Genomic DNA, 22,282 nt, shown 5'->3' with positions numbered 1-22,282 from the left:
AGGTTGGAGCTCTCCTATGCGGCGCAGGCCCTGGCCCGCCGGTTGCCTCTGCCCAACCTCGCCCTCGATGACAGTGGCATCGGCCCGAATGGCCAGTCGGTGGGCGATGATTGCGGTCAGGAGAACGAAAGTGAAGAAGGAGAAGAAGAGTCGGAAGACATGCGAATCGAGGAGGAAGAGTTCAAGATGCTTCTGGAAGAGGGGAAGACTTACGTCGAACGGCCGGTGCCGCCACACCCGCGACACGGCCTACTGGACATGCTCGACGCCGTGTGGGTGCGCATCACTGCACGATTGCGGCAACACAAGATCGAGCAAGAGGAGTACTGGGGCGAGTACCGTGGCTTCCGCCATCCACCCGCCAGCGAGCTCGTCGAGATAGTGCGCAAGGTTTCTCACCTCTTCTTTCTTTTCGCATATCGTTTCCTTTTCTAGCCGCACCAGCTAACCTCCGATCTTCAAGCATGTGGCGGTAAAGAGCTTTGTGCAGGTGTCATCGCGACGGAATAACGTCATCGTGTGCCTGCTCGAGTTCACCGTCAAGCACCCACTCAACGGTCAAGAGGAGAGATACATCTTCAACGTGGTTCGTCACTGTCCTCACCGAGCCCGCTTCCCTCTGGGAGGGAGAGGGGAGAGAGAGGGAATGCGTTGTGTAGTTTTATGTTGTGCGTGCGTGCGTGCGTTCGCATTTTAACGGCAAGGTGACTTCTTCATGGACGGGCTGCAGAAGGAGGAGGTGAAGATGCGATACAGAAGCCCTGGCATGGGCGCCGAGGCTGATCAGACGTGGTTCCTCGAAATGTTCTGCTACCCGCCCAACGTGACCAAGGCCAAGCTCGTCCTCAGCAACTTGTACCGCACAGTGTGTACGCTCACCTCAGCACCCACTCACAACATTCTTATTAGATCGCTCATCTTTTAGGCAGGTGGTAATTCGCTGACGCCCAAGCGGAGGCACATCGACTGCGAGCTGCTCCTGGGCCTTTCTTCCGCTCTGGGTCTTGGCACCTATGATGTACTACGGTACTATTAACATCGTCTGCTTGCGCTCAACCGCTCACCGTTGCTCGCTCTCTCCCTGTGTTGCGTGGGCGTGTTCAGCGTTGTGAGGCTGATTGCGCTGAGCGCTGGTTGCCACGAGTCACTCTCGAAGCTGCAGCTAAAGTTACCCTTGTACGATCACATTGCCCCAGATCTTGACGCAGCTTAGTAATCGCTATTTTGACTATGACTGAGTAGTGTGGACAGTAGCGAGGATGATGACGACGACAAGTGGACCGAGGCCAACTCGTCTCCCGACATGTGCACGATGGTACCACCTTTCGACATGGCGTATCCAGAGGTCGATACCCTCTTTGCTCCAGGGAGGCACACACCAGTGGACCTCCTGCGCGAGCTCAAACTCTTTGGTACGCTTACGCGCCGCTGATTGACTGGCCCCAGCACTGATTCAGCGCCACTCCCACAATCATCATCCGTCGTGGACGCGATCTCACAGTGAGAAGGTGGCGCCTTCTACTGGAGCTACCTCGAGCCTATGTGGTGTGCCACGAACTCGACTGGGTGGAGCTTGAGGACGTTGTAACGCTTCTTCCTTTCATCTCGCCCGAGAAAGGTGCGTGGACTTCACCTTTCTCACAACAAAACGCCAGTGTTGACCTGGTGGCTAAATGTGATCGCGTCGGAAGGGGTGAGTAGTTTTGTGACGTGGAGGTCCGGGACAAGGAGATATCAGGGCAAGGCCTCTGTCAGGCTGCGAGTGCCTGACGAGAAGGGGCAACTTCGGATCACTTGCCGCCTGCAACAGGTGCAGCAACGAGTGAAGTTCTCGATTCGCGCCGCTGCCTCTACGGCTGCACTCCAGCGCAGGTACGCAAGCCACCGGCATCACTGGCTCCCCATGGCCTAAGAGCTGATTGTTGATTGGTTTGGGGTGGTTGGTGACCTTTGTGTTTGTGTACTTGATGGCGCAACAGGTTCTCCTTGCCCAACTATAGAACCGACGTGTTTTATGGGCACTTTGAACTGCCCAGCGCCCAACCGCCGTCAAAGTACATCAACGACCAAATGGCTGGACCCGGCTTCTTCGACCAGTTTGCGCGCACCTTCAACCTCTCGCTCCGCATACCGGGCACTGATCTGCGCGTGCAGGCGGCCGTCCTGTTGGCCGTGTGCTGCCTGTCGTCATGCACGCCGTACAACTTTCGAGAGAAGCAGCCCTTCATTGGTCATCTGGTACCACCCTCCACACCCACCTCATACCGCGTTCTCTGTTCAGTCACAAGAGCGCTGCGAACTGAAGACGCGCGGGCGGGGCCTCTCCTTTTCCCCATCAGAGGCCAGACACTCAAGGTCCGTACTGGGCCATGTGCAGACTCGCGTATGGTCCGTTCCACGACTGGCTCCGCGACGTCGACTGGCTCCGCTACGGCCACGTCCCTTCTGGCTGCTGACGTGGCACTCTGACTTATTGTTGCTCCACACAAAAACGAAGATGGAAGATTATCGCTCACACCAAAACGAAGATGGACTCAGGTGGCGAGAGCCACTTGGTCCACCTGCCCAGCGAGGTGATGGCGCGCGTGTTTCGCTGGCTTGATCCGTGTTCGCTCGCCAGGTGCGAGGCCGTGTGCCTCTCGTGGCGCGGCGTGTTGGCCCCCGCCCAGGCTGCTGAGGCGGGCTGCTCCTCTGGCGCCCACTACTGGATTTGGCGCAAGGCACCCCCTCCCTTATTTCTATTTTCTATTTTCTTGCATTTGTAATTATTTCATTTCTGAAATGAAATATTAAACTAAATTGTTTGTTATTAAAACACGGCCCAGGTCCACCAGAGCCACTATGGCTGCTGCGCGGGACCAGATGTCGCGTCAGGTGGGCCGCTGCAGGACTGGCGCAAGATGTGCCGGAACGCGGCTCGAGCCTACCGCCACTACACCAACCCGGCCCGGGCGCTGCCGCGTGCGGAGAGGCTGCAGCAGGCGCTGGCCTTCGCCATCGAGCGACACCACAACGTGGTGGTGGCCCAACTGCTGAGTGGTCGGTTCCAAGGCGGCGGTGGCGACGAGGGCGCACTGCCGTGGGAGGAGTTGCTGGAGCGCGCGGCAGTCGCGCCCAGCTTCAACCGGCAGAGCGGCCAGCCGCCACTCAACGTCGCCGCACGGTCGGGCAACGAGAGAGCGACGGTGATGCTCCTGGAGAAGGGCCTCTCGGTGACGAGCACCACCGTCAAGCTGGCCATACAGAACACCACCCGGACCGCGTACACGCTCCTGCTGCGGCTGCTGGAGCACACAGCCGGTGGTCAGATTCGCGACGCCAGCAGCCTTGAACAGGCGCTGTCGCCGCTCTACCTGAGCACCTCGAGCTTGTTCTTCTTGGCCGGTACCGCGCTGCTCCTTGCGTCACGTCGTGCTCTTTCGTTGTGTTCTGTGGTGCGTGTGCGCGTGTGCGTTACCCGGTTATTGTGTGCTGGACACTGACAGTTGGTGGGTGCTGCGTAGCGGAGTCGGAGAACATCGAGGTCATGCGCGAGGTTCTGGCGCTCCAGCCCGACGAGGGCGCTGTGGCACGAGTGTTGGGCGCCAGTGGAGCAACGGCCCACCCCACCCCGCTCCTGCACATGGCCTGCAGCAACCGACTACGCCGCACGCTGGAGTTTGTGCTCCCCCTGGCGTCGACTGCCCTTCTCGACCAGGATTGGGGCAGCGAGACGCCGCTCATGGTGGCGGCAACGAGCGGCGACCTGTGCATGACGAAGCAGCTGCTCGATCGGGGGGCCTCTGTCACGTGGTCAACCTTGCCCTCTGGCGAAGCGGTGCTGCACAAAGTGGCCAAGAGTGACCACCCTACGCTGGAAATGGTGGAGCTGCTGGTCGAACGAGGAGCCGACCCACTCGCCAGGACGGTAGGTTAGCCCCTCCACACGCCACACGCCAATACTCACCACACACACACACACCACACCACACACACACACACACACACACACACACACACACACACACACACACACACACACACACACACGGTGCACGACCCACACAATAGGGTCGAGGAGAGACAGCCCTCCGACTGTGTTTGGAAAAGCCGCCGGTGGACGTTCAGGGCGAACTGCTCAAGCCGGCCATCGTTAACTTTCTCCTCAATCGAGGCGTGCTGGATAGAGACAGCAGGCTGCACCTCCTCGCCCTCGTGTTGTCCTGGATGTCGGAGCACGGCATCCGGGACTACCAGAGCCTGCAGACGTCGGTGCTCGCCATTCTGCGGCTGCTCTTGGCCAGGGACCCGGCCGAGTGGAAGCGCCTCCTGCAAGGAACGACCGATCCCGAGTCAATCTGGCGACTGGCCGCGTGCAACTCGGCAGCCTTCATACGCCTGCTGGTGGAGCACGGGCTGCCGCTTGTCAATCCTGCGCCGAGGTACTACACCTCGTAACTGCAAGTGGTCCTTGCGTTCTTACCTGATCACACACGCAACACACGCAACACACGACACACACACAACAGCAAGTCGCCTCTCTTTCTAGTGCTCCAGGCCCCCGCTGCCGGGCTGCCGGGAAAGAAAGCAGCGAACGCCAGGGTGCTGCTCGAGCTGGGCGCCGATGCGAACGAGGCGTGGACGGCGGGCATCAGACCCATCCACGCGGTGGAGAAAGGAGAGAAGGAGCTGCTCGATGCGCTGCTGGCCCACGGCGCCGACATCAACGCCACCTATGGCGAAGGTCGCACGCTGCTCCACCGCCAGATCGACGCCGGGCCGCAGCTGCCGCGCAGGTGGCTGGAGCACCTCAAGGCCAAAGGCTTCGACTTCTCGCTGCGGTGGCGTGACCAAAGCTACAGCGAGTACTGGCAGCAGAGGCACCGCAGTGGCTCGCCCCTGGCTGACCTCCACAACCTCGTCCACGAGAGCACCGCCTTGTAAATGCGTGCGTCAATGTAAATCCATCAAACGACCGCGTTGAAGAGGAGGGCGGTAGCGCCAGTGTCCAACACTGGCATTCCCCGCTTTTATTCTGCTCTGCGTAAGACATTCTCCACACCACGGAAGTGAGAAAACGCTCGCAAGTACGTCACCAGCGACGCGTCGGTGTCTTCGGCGCTGCCGTACCCGGCGAGCTCCTCCATGTTGATGGTGCTTAGGTGCCACCAATCCTCCTTCTCCAACCCCACGTATTTGTCGGCAAACTTCCCTCGGCTGACGATCGCAAACCACTTCCCGACGTCGGTGCCCGGAACGTGCTTGTGGTGGTGGAGAGGGTGGGGGGGGTTGGTTACCTGTGACGACGACGATCTCCTTGTTGGTGTTGAGTGCGGCCGAGGCGATGGTGTTGTTGCCCGGAATGGTGAACGTTGCATTCCTCAATGTCGCCTACGGGCGCGAAATCTAACAACTCGTCCCTCGCGGCGGTAAAGTGTCGATGCATGGGGTGAGCCCGGTCCATCTAGATTCACTCAGGTCACAGTGGAAGTCGAGAGGGAGACACCCGCGGGTGTGCGACATGACCACCACACTGCAGCTGTGCGAAATGCAATTTCCTTTTGTTTTCTCGAGTATTTCTTGATCTCGTGAGGTTGCGTGGGCGACAACCAACAACGGGGCGAGAACAACAACACTAATGGATGAGACGAAGGGCAACGAGGGGACAGCGGCGGGAGCCGGGGCGCCGAGCGTTAGCAGTGGGAGCCTGGAGATGACGCCCGTGGTCACGGCGGCTCCGCCCGAGAGAGCCGCCGTCCCCCGCGAGAAGGACTACGATTGGGGTCGCACACTGGGTGAGGGCACATTCGGCACAGTACGCCTCACCCACTTCTCTCTTGAGCCACGCTGGCCTACCGAAGTTTAATGCGCAGTGCATTGTTGAAATCATCCCCCCCTTCAATACTGACTGAGAAAATGCCATCGATGTACAGGTGAAGCTGGGCACTGTCAAGACCCCCGGTTTCTCCTTCCCCGTGGTGACGGGCAGGACCTACGCGGTGAAGCTCATACAGAAGAAATTCATCATGGAGAAGAAGAACAAGGAGATCGTGTTCAGGGAGCGCAAGATCCTCGAGAAGCTCAAGCACCCGTTCATTGTCACCCTGCACTACACCTTCCAGACCGACCCGGCCCTCAGTGCGTCCCCTCTACCCTCTCCCACCAGTGTGGCTCTCCTACGCTCGAGGTGAACTCGTCGGCTGACTCCCCCCCCCAAATGTGCGGCTACGCGCAGACTTCGTGATGGACTACTGCGCCAACGGCGAGCTCTACGAACACATCCGCAAGGCACATACACTCTCTCCCTCCCGCTCCATCTTCCACGAAAACCTTCGGCCGTGCACGACACAGCTATGATGGATGTGAAGCATTGTTGTCTCGCTCTCCTCAGCCGGCTCTCTTACCTGGTGGGGCTGCCTGCGCGGTTGGGCGCTTCACTTCATCTGCAGATGGGCTCGTTGAGCGAGGAGTGTGCGAGGTGGTATCTGGCCGAGATCGTGGTGGCGCTGGAGCACATGCACGGACAGGGAATCGTCCATCGCGATCTCAAGCCCGGTTCGCGCGCCCCACCCCAACCATCAGCTGCGCAGCTGTTCCTTTCCTGTTGTTCTATTGCGTGACTGACCTTCTTCTTCTTCTCCTTCTCCTTCTTCTTCTTCTCTGTGCGCAGAAAACATATTGTTGAACGAAGACTGGCACATCAAGGTCATCGACTTTGGTACCGCCAAGGACGTGGGCAGGGGTGCGCATTCCCCAGATACTTCAGCAAAAAGGGAGGGGAGTCACATGGTGTTGTTCTGACATTCGGTTCTCTTTATCGTATTCGTAGGGCGCACGAACTCGTTCGAAGGCACCCCGGAGTACATGTCCCCCGAGCTGCTGGGAGACAAGAAAGAACTCGACACACGGTGCGCACCAAAAGACACCCCGATTCTTGCCTCTCTCTCCTTCTCCTGTGCTGGATGGGGGTGACTAACATGCCAGCACGCCGACGCGGGTTGTTCAGGGCCGATCTGTGGGCGCTGGGCGTGATGCTGTTCCAATTCCTCACCGGAAAGCTACTCGTCAGGTGCGTTGCTCTCTTCTGGATCGTGCCCACCGCCCATCTTTTCTCTCACTCTCGCGATTTGCGGCTGCACACAACAGAGGCAGCACGCCGTGGGAGACGATGCGCAAGGTGCGGGAGAGGGAGTTCGAGCCCTTCCCCGATTTCTTCCCGCCGGTGGCCAAGGACCTCTGCGAGAAGCTGCTGGTGCGACCCCCTCCCCTCCTCTCTTTCCTCCGGGGAACGAAGCCGGTGCTTTGTTCTCAGGGCTTTGTTGCAATTCTCTTTCCAACACGTGTTGTGTGTGTGTGTGTTTTCGCAGGTGAGCGAGCCGGATGAAAGGCTCGGGTCGAACGGCTTTGACGAGATCAAGTCGCACCCGTTCTTCGAGGGCATTGATTGGGAGGGTATCGTCACTGCCACCCCGCCGCCGCTTGCATCCAACCCCAACGTGCCCAAACCGGCCGAGACCACTCGGAGAGCGAGCAGCAGCAGCCTGCCCAACCTCGATGAGGTACCAGCGCAACCAAAGCGCACGCGCACGCGCACGCGCACACGCACACGCACACGCACACGCACGTAATCCTAATGGAGGCATGCTCGCAGGTCGAGGCGGAGGCGGATGAGACAGAGGTGATAGTGCAACCGACCGCCGGCCGGCCGGCTGCCACTTCGGTGGAGAGCGAGGAGAAGGCCGGAAGGAGCGGGTCGGGCATCTTCTCCTCCAGCCCGCGCACCGACCCGGAGGACATCGAGGCCAACACCTCGGAGTGGTACCATCCCACTGCTCTCTTGTCCCGTGCGTGCGCGGCGGTGCGGTGCTGCGCGTGTGTGCGTGTGCGTGCGTGCGGTGGGTACCACGGCGACTCAAAGTGCACGGGAATGAATGGATGCAGGAAGGAGTTTTTGGGCGACACGGAGAAGGTGCTGCGTGCGGCGCTGGTGCACAAGAAGCGACGAGTGTTCAACGTCAAGAGAAGACAGCTTCTCCTTACCGACGCCCCGCGCATCATCTACATCGACCCCGCCACGAGGAAGGAGATGGGGCGGATCACGTTCGACATCGTCGTCAAGGCCATCGCCAAGGATCCCGCGCACTTCATCATCCAGACCGTACGCCACGCCCACCTGCAGTTCACCCTCTCCCCAGGGTCTCTCATAGCACATTCCTCACATTCTGATGTGGCCTGTGTGTTGTGTGTGCGTAGAAAAAGCGGGACTACTCGTTCGAAGACAAGGCGAAGAACGCCCAGGCGTGGGTGGACGCCATCAACAAGCATCTCATCCAGTAACCCACCAACACTAGAATCTCTTCTTCGGATTGCTGCGGCGCCCAGCAGTCAAGTCCAGCCTCGACTGCCTCGCCGCAGTCTTACTTTCTTACCTACGCACCACGCACCTACTCGATACCTGCTCGATGAGCCTTACTCTTCTAGAACGTCTCTTTTATGCGTGCATTGCATTGTCACCGCGCGAGGAAGTGAAAACAATAAAGCTCCTGTATCATACGCGTGGCGTTGGGGGTGGCGGCCGGCACACACCTTATTTGAGGCCGAGGGCCTGGAGGTAGGTGTAGAGCCGCTGACGTACGTCCTTGTTGTAGAGGCCCCACGGCTTCACTCCGTTGAGCATCCCCACACGCTCGGTCCAGTACATCCACGGCCGCCGGTCGGGCTTCAGCTGGCCTGGAAACAGGGCAAGGGCGGAAGAATGAGGTTGCTGCGAGGGAAGTACACCATGAGTAGTGGGAGTACTGACCGGAAGCGACGTCGCAGCAGTCCTGCTGTTCGAAAGCCATGACATTGAAATACCACTGCCCGTCCACCTCCGATTTGGCGGCAACGCTGAAGTCGGCGCGGATGGTCGTCATGTAGCACAATCGCACCTTGTCCTGCAGCGAGTGGCACAAGTGTGTATCTCGGGAGGTAAGCGAATAAACGCTACGAGCTCTGTCACCCGGCCCACGCACGCACCATTCCATGGGTGTAGATCTCACAGCAGATGATCTCCAGCAGCCGATGCAGTATTCGGGCGTGGGCCACCACACTCTCGCTGGGAGGGCTGTACTTGTCCTGCAAGGCAGAGAGGTACGTGAGGCAGGGCGGTTAGCGGTAAAAGGTGGTGGGGTTGGATTACCTGGATGTAGAAGGGCCACTTGCCGTCGATAGTGATGGGCTGCAGAGAGGAAGCCTCGCAGATGGACTGCAAGAGCGGCGCTATGTCGGGTGCCTTGACGCGGACCTCTGATGTGGTGTCAGACCACCACAGGTGTGAGGTCGTGACGTGCAAATCACAAAGAAAACAAGAAAAAGAACGGCTGATGATGGGGAGTGAGTGACTCACCGGGGGTCTCGACGCTTTCGACGAAGAATTGCATCTCCTTGACCCGCTCGCCGCCCACCTTGTGGGTGTTTCGTATTTTGGTGGCCACGGCCGCGACCTCGTACATGATGGCCGGGTCCGATGCCTCTGGAGGATTGTCGACCAGCTCCCAGTCCGTGTCCACCTTCAGCACGTTGGCCATCGTGCGCTTCGGATCTGAATCGTTATTATTAGTTATTATTAGTTATTGATCTTATTGGATTAACGGATTATTTTAAAAGCAAGCCGTAAGCGAGGGGGGAGGGAGCACCGATGAGGGCAAATTCTTCGTAGCCGTCGAGGTCGTAGCCGCGCTGCTTGCTGGGCGGCACCACCCGGGTGTGCATGTTGTTGGGGAGCTTGATCACGTCCCGCCGGGGCTTTTGTCGCGGCCCCTTCTCCGTCTCGCCCGACTTGGCCGGAATCGCGCCCAGCTATGTCGCCACAGCGAGAACAGCCCACACAACGAACGGAGTCATAAATATCGAATCAGAAACAGAGCCTTAAATCGATCGAACGCTACGTACCCCGTAGGGAGACGCCTTGGTGATGTCGTTGATGAGGCCGCGCTTTTTCTTTGCACCGTCGGCGTCGTTAGTAGGGTGGCCACCGGCCGCGGAGCCGGAGGCACCGGCTGGACCCTTGCCACCGCCACCGCCTGCGCCGGAGGGGGCCGACGATGATGACCCCTGGTTTCCTTTGGCGGGCGCTGCGGCCTGTCCGCTGATGACGATGAGGCCCTGTTGCATGTCGGCCAGCGTGCCGTGCACCTCGCCCTCGTACACGGTGTCGGCCGTCTTCACGGTGACCGTCGCCCTCGCCTCGGCCCGCAGCCAGTCGGCGTCGTCGACCTGCAGCAGGTGGTCAAGCCCAACCCGCATCGCCGACGTCCCGGGTGTCTGCGAGGCGCCTCCTCCATACTGCGCCGGCAGGTACTGCGGCTGGGGCTGGGGCTGGGACTGGGACTGCTGTGGTCGCTGGTGGTGTTGTTGCTGCTGCTGCTGTCGCTGATGGAGCTGCTGCGCCTGGTAGTAGCTGCTCGGGCTCTGCGGCAGTGGTGGCAGCAGCTGCTGCAGCTGTTGCTGTTGTGGTGGAATCCCAGGGTAGGCACCGTACGGAAGCTGCGGTGAAGAGCCCTTGGGCGGCAGTGGAGGTGTGGCGGGGAGCGGAGGCGCGGCAGCAGCGCTGCCGTAGGGGGCGGGTGGCAAGGCGGGTGCGGCCGACTGCAGGGTGGGGAGGGAATAGTAGAGGCTGAGCGCGCCCTGCACCTCGTCGAGCGCCGCCAACATCGCCACCAGGGCCGCCTCGCCCGTCGTGTGCTCTGCCGCCCGAGCCAGCACCATGTGCACCTCGTTCAATGACCTCACCAGCTCCTACACGCATGTGTGCAAACGCGGTCAGGCTCATCTAGATGCCCCCACGCGCATCGAGATGACAAAAGGGCAACAACTGGACATCTGTTGTTTTTGTTAAATTGGAGGAGGGGGGGCAAAGGGAGGGACGAACCTGGCCGGCGGAGGAGGGGTGGGAAAATAGGGCGTGGAGGGCGGCAGGGTCGTTGGCATGCCGTCGCACCAGCTCGCGCAGCAGTCGCGCCTCCCGCAGCCCACGCTCGCGTGGGGTCTCGAGTGCACTCCTGCCTCCTCCCGCCTGCTGCTGATGGCCCTGCTGGCCGGCACTCCCCTTGCTGCCTTTCAAGAAGGAAAACATTGGTTGGGCGCGTGGCCTTACCAAGCTGTTGTTGTTGTAGCTTTCCCAGTTGTGGTGTGGAGACCACGATCGCCAACACGAAGCGCCGGCGAAAAGAAATAAAGGGAAAAGAAAAAAGAAATGTACATAAGCACGAGGCAACACTACTCTTCGGCCCAATACTACTCTGCGGCGACTCGAAGGCGTCGCTGCCGGTCGTGGTCGGATATGCCGGGGCCTTCGGGGGCGTAGGAGGCGAAGAGCCAGCTGGACCCGAACGTGAGACCCACCACGCACGCGTTGAGCAGCACCTGCACACGTACGTGGCCAAAGCAATCGCTCTTCGTTGAGCACGCGCGGCTGCAAAAACGACACACACGACCAGGCGGTGGTGAGGGGAGGGCGCACGATTTGCCCCATCCAGGGGAGAGTCTCGCTGAGGCCGCTTGCTCGGAGCATGCTCACCAGGCAGTACTGCGTAACATAAACGGGGGGCAGGGTCGGTCATCGGCCGAAGAGGAAGAGGAAGGAGAGAGAGAGAGAGAGAGAGCACTGTACCTCCCAAAAGGAGTGGGTGATGAAGACGAAGAAGAGCAGCCGCGAGGAGAGGAACGTGGGGGTCGACTCGTCGGACCTTCGCCCCTCGGAGAAGTACTTCCAGAACTGGAGAGCGAGCCACAGCACGTACCAATTGCCCAGCCTTGAAAAGAGGAGGGCATGGTGCGAGAGAGATGGTATGCCGTCTCGTTAGTCCTCTCACTCGCATCCATAAGGCTAGAACAGCGAAGCAAAGGGAAGAGGGGAGGAAAGAGGTGCCCAAAGGAAACCCGCTGGAGGCACGTGGAATAGGTGACGAGGGAGGGCGAGATGAGGATCCACTTCCACTTGGTGCCGGGAAGCGAGAGGCGCAGGAACACCTGGTGACATACATGAACCGGGTGGTGAACAGAGGAGCTTGAAAACCACAAATAAGAGCAACGAAAGGGGAGAAGACCACGTACGATGGAGAAGATGGCAAAGGCGATGACGAAGAGATTGCTTCGCTTCTTGGAGAAGAAGCCCTGGGCGGGGAGCTTGCCCTCCTTCTCGAAGAGGAGGTACATGAAGCCGAAGATGTAGAAGGCCGAGGCCGACACGAATGCGAGGCAGTAGATGCCGTAGTTCTTGTTGAGGTCCATCCGGAAGATGCCCAGGATGGGCGCCGCGAGCGGTATGACGTTGGGGTGCACCACATCGAGCGAGCCCAGGAACGCGATGTGGCCGGCCACGATCGCCAGCAGGCACGCCGCCGCGGTGCTGATGTGGCCCTTGGCCAACACCCTTCCGCAGCCGCCTGCGCCTTCGGTGGTGAGCCAGAACGAAAAGGCCTCGGGGTGCACCTCCCCTACGTCGCGACGGGCGGTGGTGTAGGCGGCGGCGCGGTCATCGACGTTCGAGTCTTCGAGCTTGGCTTTGCCCGCGGCGGCATCCGACGACTGGTGGGTGGCGTAGTTGTTGTTGCGGATGGCGCGCGACCAGAGGGTGCAGCTGGGCAGCAGGGGCAGAGAGAAGGAGAGCGTGCTGGGCAGGCGCAGGTAGGACATGAGGAATGGAGCGCCGTAGATGAGCAGCACGCCGGTACTCACGAGGACCGAGCTGAAGTAGAGGTTGGCCCAACACATGATGCACAGCGGAATCGCGGTCGAGGCCAGGAAGAAGTGGAGGCCGCTCTTGTGCCCGCCGGCCCGCTTGAGGAGCGACACGAGGCGCAGGACGATCGACAGCACCCAGTCCTGCTGCTCCGGGCCGGCCTCTCTCGTCTGGCCGTTTCTGCACAAGGCATACCAGAGCACCACCACTCCGGGAATCATGCCGACGATGACCACCAGGCTGCCCGCTAACAAGCCTGTGAACGATCGAGTAATGATTGGGTAATCAGCAAAGGCCGCCCAAGGGGTGGGCGGAGAGGGAGGGGGCCAACGGCACCAAACCACAGCCACAGAACGAGCACGGGCGTCGCAGCGGCGAAGAAGACCATCCCCATCACCGAACAAAACGATAGGTTCTGCAGCGTGTTGTAGCTGTCGAGATCCAGTCCACCTGCCCCTACATCCCGGTCGCAGCTGAGCGTTAGCTCACACAAGTGTGGCACAAACCATTGGATCAAAGTGTGCCGCACAAGGAGACAACCTGTAGAACCAGGGGCGCGGGGCTTATCGGCCTGGTAGCAGTGTCGCACAGTGCGGAACAGAGGCAGGTAGATCAGCCAGAGGAAGAAGAAGAGCGGGAACACCAGCTGTAGGTCGCCTCCGCTTGACCCAATGGCCTGCACATGACACAGTATTATAATATGAGCGAATTTTGTAGACCATGCTCACCAGAGGGAATGAAGATTCAGGAATGCCACCTTGTACATCATGCTCGTGTAGTCGCCCATGGTGAGCTCCGCGAGAGACAGGTCCCGCTGCCACATCATGACGCACACAACGGGCAACGCGGCCACGCACCCGAGGCCCAGTAACGTCACATACCTCACTGCACAGTCGCGTTGTTAGCACGCGGGCCTGCTGCACCTTCAGTCTACACAGGGGAGAGAGAGAGAGAGAAAGAGAGAGAGAGAGAGCAATGCGAACCAAACTTGTGCAAGAGGAGGGACCACACGCGGTTGGCCTCGCGTCGATGTACGAGAGTCATGAAGGCAGCTGCGCCAGCGACAAAGAAGAACAGGTTGAACGACGTGGCCAGCAGCAGGCCACCCAACACGTCCATCCATTTCTGGCGGATTGCCCCCCCCCAACAAAGTGCCAAGGGTCAGCGTTGCTTGGGGGGGGGCAAACGAAGCACGAAATGGAGCCGGGGGGGGGGTACGGTGAAGGAGCGTAGGGCGGGCAGCTGGGCCTGGGCGGGGAAGAGGCGAAGCCAGTGGGGTCGGGGCAGAACGAACCGGAGGGTGTGGGCCACGACCCAGCCCCAAACGGCCTGCCCGCGCACGCCGTCCAGCCACCCGACGTGGAGCGACTCTTCGCGCCTGCTCTCGGCCTTGGCCAACACCTGGTCGTCGCCCACCGTGCCGATGCCGCTCGAGCTTGACCCGGGCCGCAGCTGTGCCATGGCCTGACGTTCACGAAGGCTGTGAAAAAAGGCGACAACTTGAGGTTCCTCTGGGTTTGGACATGAACAGTTTTCGTTTACTTGCGTTTCCTGCGCAAACAGCAGATCCCAGAAAAAACAAAAGCAGTATCTTTCGGCCCCATACATCTACTTCGTTTCATCTTCTAGGCGGTCTCTCTCATATGCTGCAATTTTTGGATTTTAATTCTGCATCGACCACGGCCGCCACGGCAGATTGCCTCGGCGCCCCGCGCCCGCAGAACGTGAAGAAGAGAAAGAAGGAGGAAACTTCTGAAGCTACCATTGCAGCTCCTTCTCGCCTTCGAGAAGAAGGAGACGAAGATGACCAAGGCGAGGGCGCAACCGCGGAGTTGGAGCTAGAGGACCGCAAGGAGAAACGCGAGCGACGCCACACCAGATTAAGCGGTGCGGGCGCACCACCTGTCCTCCTCTGCTCTGCTAGTCCGAGCCGACCGGGATCTGTGGAGGATGTGGGGGAAGCGGAGGAAGAGGAAGAGGACTTGGGCGAAAGTAGTTCTACTGCGTCAACGTTGGCTGCAGCCCAGGTTGCTGCTGCTGCGACCCTGGAGGGCGTACCGACGGAGGTCCTGTATCTCATTCTCGGCCATCTGCCCCCGCACGAGCTGTGCCGCGTCGCGCTGGTGTGCCAGCGATGGCACGAGGCCGTGGCAGATGACTTTCTGTGGCAGCGCATCCACAGCGCACTCATCGCCCCGTGCGAGCAGCAGTCGGCAACCGCCAGCGCTGCTGCTGCAGACGGCGAGGTTTCGGCACCTCCTGCCGGCCGCGTATGGCGGCAGCGCTGCGTGGAGGTCGCATGCGCCCTGCAGAAGTACTTTGGCCTCGAACTGGGCCAGGAGGCCGACTTCACGCTCAGCCTCTCGGTTTGCTCCTGCCTCTTACTCTGCTCCTGTGTCCGATCATGTCTGACTCCTTTCGGTCCTATTTGTCGCGTTGCGTGCGCCGCGCAGTTGACAGAGACCAAGAAGATCGAGCGCGTGTATCCCAATCTGCTATGGGCGGTAAACTATGGCTACGCCCGGATTGTGGAGCGCCTGCTCGCGCGGATGGTCGCTCTCTGCCCTTCTGCCAAGCCCACCTCGGTACCTGATCACCAATCCCTCGTTCGTGTTTGGCAGCCACACTGCCGTGTCAGATGATTTCCTTTAGACTAACGAACACGGCGCGCGCGCTCGAGTAGGGTGGTGTAGTTGCTTCTCTGGTCAACTACAAATGGAGGAACACCATCTTCCCTAATTACAACTACCCTGGTAGGCACGCACCAGCCCTTTGGGTCTATGACTGCACGGTGTCCATTACTTACGCCACAGTGCCCTTATGCCACTTTTCTTCCACCAGAGTGGTTCGAGGCCACGCTCTATGAGTCGATCGTGAGATATAACGACTCGCTCCTTCACGTTGCCGCACGCAAGGGCTTCACGATGATAGTACAGGTAAGAAGGGTCGCGTTCACCTTCCTGCGGCGCCTAGCACCTTACTAAGGTGTGTGCACCATCAAGTTGCTCCTGGCGAATGGGGCGGCGCCCGACCCTCCCGCGGTAGATCTCGAAACTCCTCTCTATTTTGCTGCTCGCTTTGGCCATGTTGAGGTAGGGGCCTCCCTCGACACATGTTGGGCTGACGTGATTGTCACGTCAAGTTGTGGGTTGGTCTGACCCTTCTTTCCTCTTCCTTCCTAAGGTGCTCCGCATTCTCATTTCCCACAAGGCAGCAGTGGACTCTGTAAATACTATTGGCGGAACGTACGTTGCAGCTTCATCTATCTGGGCTTGACCATCACGAGTAAACTTTTTGTCTCACCCAACTGTTGAGCGTCACACAGGCCCTTTCATAGAGCAGTCCTGGAGGGGCAAGTCGAGGCGGCCGCCTTTCTTTTATCTTGTGGAGGTAACGCGCTTCTTTCCTCCATCATGATGGTTGTAGCAACAAGTTGGCTGCAGTTGTCTCTTGGTTTCCAGCTAAAGCTTCCTGTCTGTGGATCTACTACAGCCAACGTCGGACATAGGCAAACGCAATCGCGGCGTAATGTGCTTCATGAAGCGGTCACCACCGACCGAGTAGCGCTTCTTGAACACCTCCTTGCGCTATCGTCTTCGTCGGCCGACGACGCAGTCTTGCGCCAGTGGGAGGACCTAACGGACCAGAGTGACGAGAGCGGCTACACTCCTCTTATGCTGGCCTGCAAGAGCGGCAGCGTGGACATGGCCCGACTTCTCCGTCGCGTGCAGGTGTCCGCGGGCGGACCCGAACGTGCGGCCAATCTCTCCAACGCTGTGGCCCTCTCCCGCGCGAGTAACCACGCCGAGGCGCTGCTGGCCCTCTTCCCGGCTGAGGCTCTGCGCGATGATGCAGCTGAGGCACCGCCTCACGACCCACACCTCGAGTGATGTGTTGTTGGATGTAAAAAATAACGGTTCCCCCGCCGGGTGCCTTAGTGCCTCGTCTCTTCGCGCGAGTGGGGGAGCGACCGGCCGCACAACGCGCCGTCATTGGTTGTCGTCTCATCGGAACATCGGCTTGGTTACGCACTCGCAAGACACGGCCATGACCAGCCCCATCATCACGCCACGGTACCGTAGAGATGAAGAGCACACTCACTCCAGTCGTAGATGAGCCGCCGTAGCCGAGGCGGAAAAAAGCCCCGGGACATTGGTGCCGATTGGTGAACGGACCTCCGGTTGTCGAAGCAGTGTTGTGTCCGCTTGCGCGGGCCGACCGTTGCGGCCTCGCTGACTCCGAGCGGGGTTGGTGCGAAAAAGCCCGGGTTGGCGCACGCGCGGCCTGCTGTGCGGTACAGTCTTTTCATATAAACAACAGCAACCAAGTGCATCACACGCCAGACCGGTCACGCCGCACCCGCAACTTGCACACGGCCCAGAGACCGTGACCGCCGTTCGCCATGAAGCTGGGACACAACCGCCACCTTCTCCTCCTGGGCCTCTCTTCTGCCCTCTTGCTGCTGCTTGTGCTTGGTACGGCGTGGGTCCTCTCCAAGATACGATAAGCTTAATGTTCGTGGTGGCGGCGGCGGTTGTCCCTCTTCGTCCTTGGCGTGTCTTTTATCGATTCGTGACTACCCAATGGCCTACTGGGCGTCAGGAAGAGCGAGATCAACAAAAAAACCTACAGCTTCTTGCTGGCCAGACCCACCATCTTTTGGTGACGTGGTGTGACATGTAGACCATGTGTAACGCTCATCTGCGTGTGCTTGTTGTGTTTCTTTCAACAACAACAACAACAACAACGCAGACTCAGCGCATAGTGTGGCCCTGTATGGAGGAGGAACGTCAACCACCCTCTCCGTTTGGAACAGTTGGATAAAGGCCTACACATACTTCCGCGACGATGTCCAGTACGCTCCTTCTTCTTCGCCCCTTACTTCCTCCTTTCCCAGCTTCAACAAGTTTTGGGCCTCGTTGGCGGTTGGCGCGCCACAACATACTCCGTTTTAGGAAAATTTATCGATGCCGAAATTAAAACTATTAATACTAGTACTACTGGCTCTTGTTTGATCCCACCTCGCATTTTTGCTGCCCAGCAACGCCTGTCTGACCGTGTGTGTGGTGGTTACCACCGCACAGGGTGGCCTTTTACTCGCTCGGGACCAACTTGGCGCTGTCCAACTATGGGGCGGGCTACATCGTACGACACACCAGCCCCCGATCGTGACCCTGAGTGCCAACGTTGACCGTGTCTCTAACTGTGCTGGTCTGGCCCGGGTGGTCCTCCACCAGGATTTCATGTGCTTGGACCGAGGCATTCCCGCAGCGCAAGCAGCCCAGTACGGCGACCTGGCCCAGTTCCCCATCGCTGGCCAAGCGCTGGTTCTGGCCTACAACATCTCCACCCTCGGCTCGACCGATCCGCTGCTGGTTCGCGCTCGTGCTGTTCCTTGAGCGGCTCGTCATTTAAACTGTTTCTATTTATTAACGCGCCGGCTGTTGGACCACCCACAACAACAGATCCTCGATCGGGATACTGTCGGGCGCATTTTTGCGGGCAACATCTCCATGTGGGACGACCAGGCCATCCAAGACCTCAACCCGCTGCTGGTCGGGAAGCTGCCGCCCCTCAACATCACCATCGGCTATTCCGACAATGCGGGGATCAGCGTGCCGGAGGTGTTCAAGCGCGCGCTGGTGTCGTTCAGCCCCCTTTTCTCGGATGCGCTCGACGCCGCTGGTGGTCTGTTCTCGGCCATGCCTCCGGCTCTGCGGGGCACCGGCTTTTCTGCCGGCACCAGCTCGACCAACCGCCTCACGTGGCTCAAGGTACACACTTCTCAGCAGCAGCAGCAGCAGCAGCAGCAGCAGCAGCACACATCTATGTAGCTGACACCACGCGTGTTACACTCTCATGTTGGTGCAGGCACGCACGAACGCGATCACGTTTGTGAGCTACGCCGATGCGGTCACGTCCGGGGTCAAGTATGCCCAAATGTACAATAGGGAGAACGTCCTCGTGACGGCCTCGAGCACCACCGTGCAATCGGCGATGGCGGCCTTCCTGCCCGAGTTCGGCCAGAGCAACTTCACCGTCGACATTTACGATGCGGAGGGCACCAACAGCTGGCCTCTCGCCTTGATGTCCTACGTTTCGCTGAATCGCGACGTGACTGCAGTCGATTGCAATGTCGTGCGCGAATTGCTCAACTTCGTCGCTTGGATTCACACCAACGATGGGTACGCCCCCCCTCCCTCCCTAGCCAACTTCTCCAGTACATGACTTCCACTTCTAATCACATCACGTTCGCGTGATCACTTGTGTACTTTACCAGTGCCTCGCAAGCCTTGCTCGACCTCAACTTTGTTCCGCTGGACGTGACCCTGCGGAAGCGGCTGATCGATCTGCTCAACACGGTGGCGTGTAACAACGAGCAGGCCTACACGACGAACTACCTGGTGGGCGTTGGCCCTGCCCTGCCCCTGTACACGGGATGGTCTGTGGCGCGCAGCTCCTCGCTGGACAACAAGGTCAAGTACTACCTCGCCTCGGCCTCCACCGAGGCCCCCGAGCAGCTGGCCTCTTACGACAGCGATTTTGGTGCTTCGAACAGCGGAGTCAATTCTTCGTGGTTGTCGACCATTCCCGACCTCGCCGTCTTGCCCATCACTGCCTATGCCACAGTGCCTGGTATGACCTCGACATTTCGACTTTAGCTCCGATTGACAGTGATGCCCTCGGCTTATACCGCACCGCGCTTGTTGTGTACACGCGATGCATCGCAGGCTACAACATTCCCGAACTGAAAAACCACACGCTGGTGTTCACTTTCGAGATCCTCGCGGGGATCTACATGAACAACATCACGATGTGGGACGACTACAGGATCAAGGCTGTCAATACGGCCGAAGTGGCGGCGCTCCTTCCCGCCCAAGTCATCTACGTGTGCCTGCAATCTACGGCGTCCGAGACCACCCTCCTCTTCACGTCCGTCCTCAGTGCCGTGGTGCCCGAATTCGCAGCAGCTGTACGACGCCCAAATATATATATATATGTATATATATATATTTCTATGCGTTGTGTGCGAGTACTGACTGGTCATGAGCTCTCAATCACCAACTGCTGACTCTCGCGACCCGCCGAACGTGCAGGTCGGCAGTGGCTCGCTCGTTAGCTTCCCGGTTCAGGTCGGCACGGGCAATCGCACGCAGAGTGCCGCCGATGCTCAAGCTCTCGTGCGCGATCTTATCTTCACCTCCTATGCCATTGGCTTCGTCCGACTCGACGCCATCAAGCTGGTGCGTGACCCCACTACTACTCTCCCTCTCTGTTCACCTTTTTGCTCCCGCTACTGTCGTCGGAGCTGACACCCCTCGGCCGCGCGAAGTCGTCGAAATACTTGGCCGCCGCCTCGTTGAGGAACCCTGCCGGCAATGTGGTCGCGCCCAACACCACAACAGTGACGAGCGCCATCAACGACTTCCTCTCCAATAGCTCATACGCCTACGAGTCCCTCGCGCTCGGTATTTCAGACTCTACTACGCCTCCTTTTCTTTGCGCGGTATGGGGCTCACCCTTTCTTCCGGTGAATTGCATTGTGGTGGTGGCTGGGTGTGCAGGTCCGGGCGCCAACAGCTGGCCGCTGGCTACCTTTGGGTCGTTCTTCTACCACCAGTCCACAATGCAATCTTGCGCCAAAGCCAAAGCCCTCGCCGACTTCTTCTACTGGACGCAGACCGATTCCAATGCGGTGTCCCTTGCCGACACGTACCCTCTCCTCCGCTCCAGTCACAACCGCAAACGCATTCGGGCGAATCGTGCATGGTCTAACACTGGTTTGGGTGAATGCAGGCAAGGCTACATCTTGGCCTTGACGATCGAGCCTGTCAGGCGGCAATTCCTCACCCTGCTTAAGGAGTTCACCTGCGACGACGTGAGCGTGAGCAGCATCGCGCCGTGCATCAACGACGGCACGTTGTGCTCCGATGCCGGCACCTGCACGGAAAACGTCGGCTGCGTATGCAACACCGGACGCACGGGCACCTACTGCCAGGACCTCGTCGCCGACAGCAGTTCGACCAACGAGTCACTCATCGTCGCCCTGAGTACCTTAATCTCCCTCAAGCCTCTCCCTTTTCTCTGCGATCTGCGGGTGGTTGTTGTTAACCCCCTTCTCTCTCTCTCCTCCCCCCCTCTCCCCAAGGTGTGGCGCTGCCGGCGGCTGCCGTGCTGTTCCTGCTGCTGGCTTGCATCATCCTGCTGCTCCTGTTGGTCCTGTTCAGGCGAAGGGACCGCGACGATTGGGAGATCCAGTACGAGGAACTCGAGGTTGGCGACGTGCTCGGCACCGGCGGCTTCGGCGAAGTATACCGGGCGCTGTGGAAGGGTACCGAAGTGGCCGTCAAGGTCATGGCCTCGGAGAAGGCCTCCAAGGACATGGAGCGGAGCTTCAAGGACGAGGTACGTCGCACCGCCACCGACCTCTTCCTCGGCCACCGCCGGTGATGGGTGAATGCTCACATCATTGGGTGAATGATCAGGTGCGGGTGATGACGGCGTTGCGGCATCCCAACGTGGTGCTGTTCATGGCCGCGTGCACCAAGCCTCCGAAGATGTGTATCGTGATGGAGTTCATGTCCCTGGGATCCCTCTACGACGTACGCTCCCCGATCGAGCTAAGGGATCTAACTGGCTACAGCCACACAATTAATTGCTCACATTCTTCTCTTTAAACAGCTGCTGCACAACGAGCTTATTCCTGAAATTCCTTTCGCGCTGAAGGTACGGGGGGGGTTGCGTGTGGCGGGTGGGGGCATTTTCGTATTCGCCGAGCGTAGTTGGCTAATGCGTAGTTGTTCGTCCCAAAGGTCAAGGTGGCCTACCAGGCCTCCAAGGGCATGCACTTTTTGCACTCATCGGGCATCGTTCATCGTGATCTAAAGTCCCTCAATCTTCTGCTGGATTCCAAGTGGAACGTCAAGGTAAGGCGCAACGCCAATACGCAACGCTCCCACACAGTGCCCACTCTCTCACACGGACACGTCTAAAATTTGTTTACAGGTGAGTGACTTTGGTCTGACCAAGTTCAAGGAGGACATGAAAAAGGGCGATGCGAAGAACATGGTGGGCAGCGTGCATTGGACCGCGCCGGAGATCCTCCAGGAGACCCCCGACGTGGATTCCGGCCGAGTACACGGACATCATCACCAACTGCTGGCACACGGACCCCAGCGTGCGACCGACGTTCCTCGAGGTGATGACGCGCCTCAGCGGGATGGTGGGCGACGCCACCGGTGGCGCGTCGGCCTCGTTCACCTCGACGTCGTCCAAGGGCGGCAAGAGCATCTACGGCTCGTCGTGGTCCGTTCCGGGCTCCTCGACCAACAGCACCAACTCGCGCGGCAGCAAGAGCTCCCAGTCGAGCAACTCGTCTCAAAGTGGCGTGGAGGGCGCCGCGGCAGCGACCGACATGCGCCCGCCCGAGGGCGACATCACGATCGTCTTCACCGACATCTCGCGCGCCGCATCGCTGTGGGAGTTCAACCCGATCGCCATGCGCGACGCCACGGTGCTCCACAACGGCACCCTCCGCGGCCTGCTCAAGCGCCACCGGGGCTACGAGGAGGTGTTCAC

General features: G+C 59.5%; 7 protein-coding genes across 7 annotated transcripts in view; 5 read left to right on the top strand and 2 right to left on the bottom strand.

Moving 5' to 3' along the window:
• Positions 1 to 24: 24 nt before the first annotated feature.
• ACA1_250830 (uncharacterized protein) lies at positions 25 to 2,456 on the top strand (the record flags this gene model as incomplete). The annotated part of the gene is made up of 11 exons (XM_004367451.1): positions 25 to 381; positions 491 to 586; positions 731 to 869; positions 930 to 1,026; positions 1,105 to 1,167; positions 1,252 to 1,412; positions 1,502 to 1,618; positions 1,692 to 1,872; positions 2,001 to 2,238; positions 2,282 to 2,355; positions 2,378 to 2,456. Coding segments are annotated over 11 exons (1,602 nt in total), but the record flags the coding sequence as incomplete, so codon positions are not given.
• A 406-nt stretch (positions 2,457 to 2,862) lies between these two features.
• ACA1_250820 (Ankyrin repeatcontaining protein) lies at positions 2,863 to 4,923 on the top strand (the record flags this gene model as incomplete). Its single annotated transcript, XM_004367450.1, is given in 5 exon segments — positions 2,863 to 2,874; positions 2,889 to 3,384; positions 3,504 to 3,907; positions 4,090 to 4,421; positions 4,509 to 4,923. The coding sequence occupies 5 exon segments, from the start codon at positions 2,863 to 2,865 to the stop codon at positions 4,921 to 4,923; spliced, it is 1,659 nt and encodes a 552-aa protein (XP_004367507.1).
• A 694-nt stretch (positions 4,924 to 5,617) lies between these two features.
• Positions 5,618 to 8,316, top strand: ACA1_250810 (3phosphoinositide-dependent protein kinase 1, putative; the record flags this gene model as incomplete). The annotated part of the gene is made up of 12 exons (XM_004367449.1): positions 5,618 to 5,794; positions 5,913 to 6,117; positions 6,215 to 6,317; positions 6,371 to 6,534; positions 6,650 to 6,721; positions 6,809 to 6,887; positions 6,986 to 7,048; positions 7,126 to 7,231; positions 7,347 to 7,538; positions 7,631 to 7,797; positions 7,921 to 8,137; positions 8,233 to 8,316. 12 exons carry the CDS (start codon positions 5,618 to 5,620, stop codon positions 8,314 to 8,316), a joined length of 1,629 nt encoding a protein of 542 aa, XP_004367506.1.
• Positions 8,317 to 8,566: 250 nt separating this feature from the next.
• Positions 8,567 to 10,728, bottom strand: ACA1_250800 (uncharacterized protein; the record flags this gene model as incomplete). Its single annotated transcript, XM_004367448.1, has 7 exons — positions 8,567 to 8,709; positions 8,783 to 8,915; positions 8,998 to 9,096; positions 9,161 to 9,267; positions 9,368 to 9,562; positions 9,657 to 9,819; positions 9,913 to 10,728. 7 exons carry the CDS (start codon positions 10,726 to 10,728, stop codon positions 8,567 to 8,569), a joined length of 1,656 nt encoding a protein of 551 aa, XP_004367505.1.
• A 528-nt stretch (positions 10,729 to 11,256) lies between these two features.
• ACA1_250790 (uncharacterized protein) lies at positions 11,257 to 14,164 on the bottom strand (the record flags this gene model as incomplete). Its single annotated transcript, XM_004367447.1, has 11 exons — positions 11,257 to 11,385; positions 11,483 to 11,548; positions 11,633 to 11,737; positions 11,902 to 11,991; positions 12,076 to 12,135; positions 12,211 to 12,959; positions 13,040 to 13,153; positions 13,253 to 13,379; positions 13,461 to 13,517; positions 13,739 to 13,828; positions 13,922 to 14,164. The coding sequence occupies 11 exons, from the start codon at positions 14,162 to 14,164 to the stop codon at positions 11,257 to 11,259; spliced, it is 1,830 nt and encodes a 609-aa protein (XP_004367504.1).
• Positions 14,165 to 14,653: 489 nt separating this feature from the next.
• On the top strand, positions 14,654 to 16,593 carry ACA1_250780 (Fbox domain containing protein; the record flags this gene model as incomplete). Its single annotated transcript, XM_004367446.1, has 7 exons — positions 14,654 to 14,695; positions 14,731 to 15,069; positions 15,157 to 15,288; positions 15,387 to 15,456; positions 15,545 to 15,633; positions 15,887 to 15,928; positions 16,165 to 16,593. The coding sequence occupies 7 exons, from the start codon at positions 14,654 to 14,656 to the stop codon at positions 16,591 to 16,593; spliced, it is 1,143 nt and encodes a 380-aa protein (XP_004367503.1).
• Positions 16,594 to 17,551: 958 nt separating this feature from the next.
• Positions 17,552 to 22,282, top strand: part of ACA1_250670 (protein kinase domain containing protein) — a gene marked incomplete at both ends in the record, with an annotated part of 4,897 nt that continues 166 nt past the window's right edge. Inside the window, 18 exon segments of the mRNA XM_004367445.1 lie at positions 17,552 to 17,558; positions 17,601 to 17,628; positions 17,788 to 17,848; positions 17,941 to 18,078; positions 18,169 to 18,477; positions 18,575 to 18,888; positions 18,984 to 19,339; positions 19,435 to 19,676; positions 19,801 to 19,947; positions 20,037 to 20,172; positions 20,269 to 20,416; positions 20,501 to 20,754; positions 20,853 to 21,109; positions 21,190 to 21,306; positions 21,386 to 21,430; positions 21,517 to 21,630; positions 21,710 to 21,823; positions 21,840 to 22,276. Of these exon segments, the coding sequence (XP_004367502.1) occupies positions 17,552 to 17,558; positions 17,601 to 17,628; positions 17,788 to 17,848; positions 17,941 to 18,078; positions 18,169 to 18,477; positions 18,575 to 18,888; positions 18,984 to 19,339; positions 19,435 to 19,676; positions 19,801 to 19,947; positions 20,037 to 20,172; positions 20,269 to 20,416; positions 20,501 to 20,754; positions 20,853 to 21,109; positions 21,190 to 21,306; positions 21,386 to 21,430; positions 21,517 to 21,630; positions 21,710 to 21,823; positions 21,840 to 22,276 (3,224 nt within the window).

This window comes from Acanthamoeba castellanii (genome assembly GCF_000313135.1).
Source record: "Acanthamoeba castellanii str. Neff unplaced genomic scaffold scf7180000084768, whole genome shotgun sequence".
Lineage (NCBI taxonomy): Eukaryota > Discosea > Longamoebia > Acanthamoebidae > Acanthamoeba > Acanthamoeba castellanii.
The sequence above is the reverse complement of the archived record's forward strand: the minus strand, read 5'-3'. Positions and strand labels throughout refer to the sequence as shown.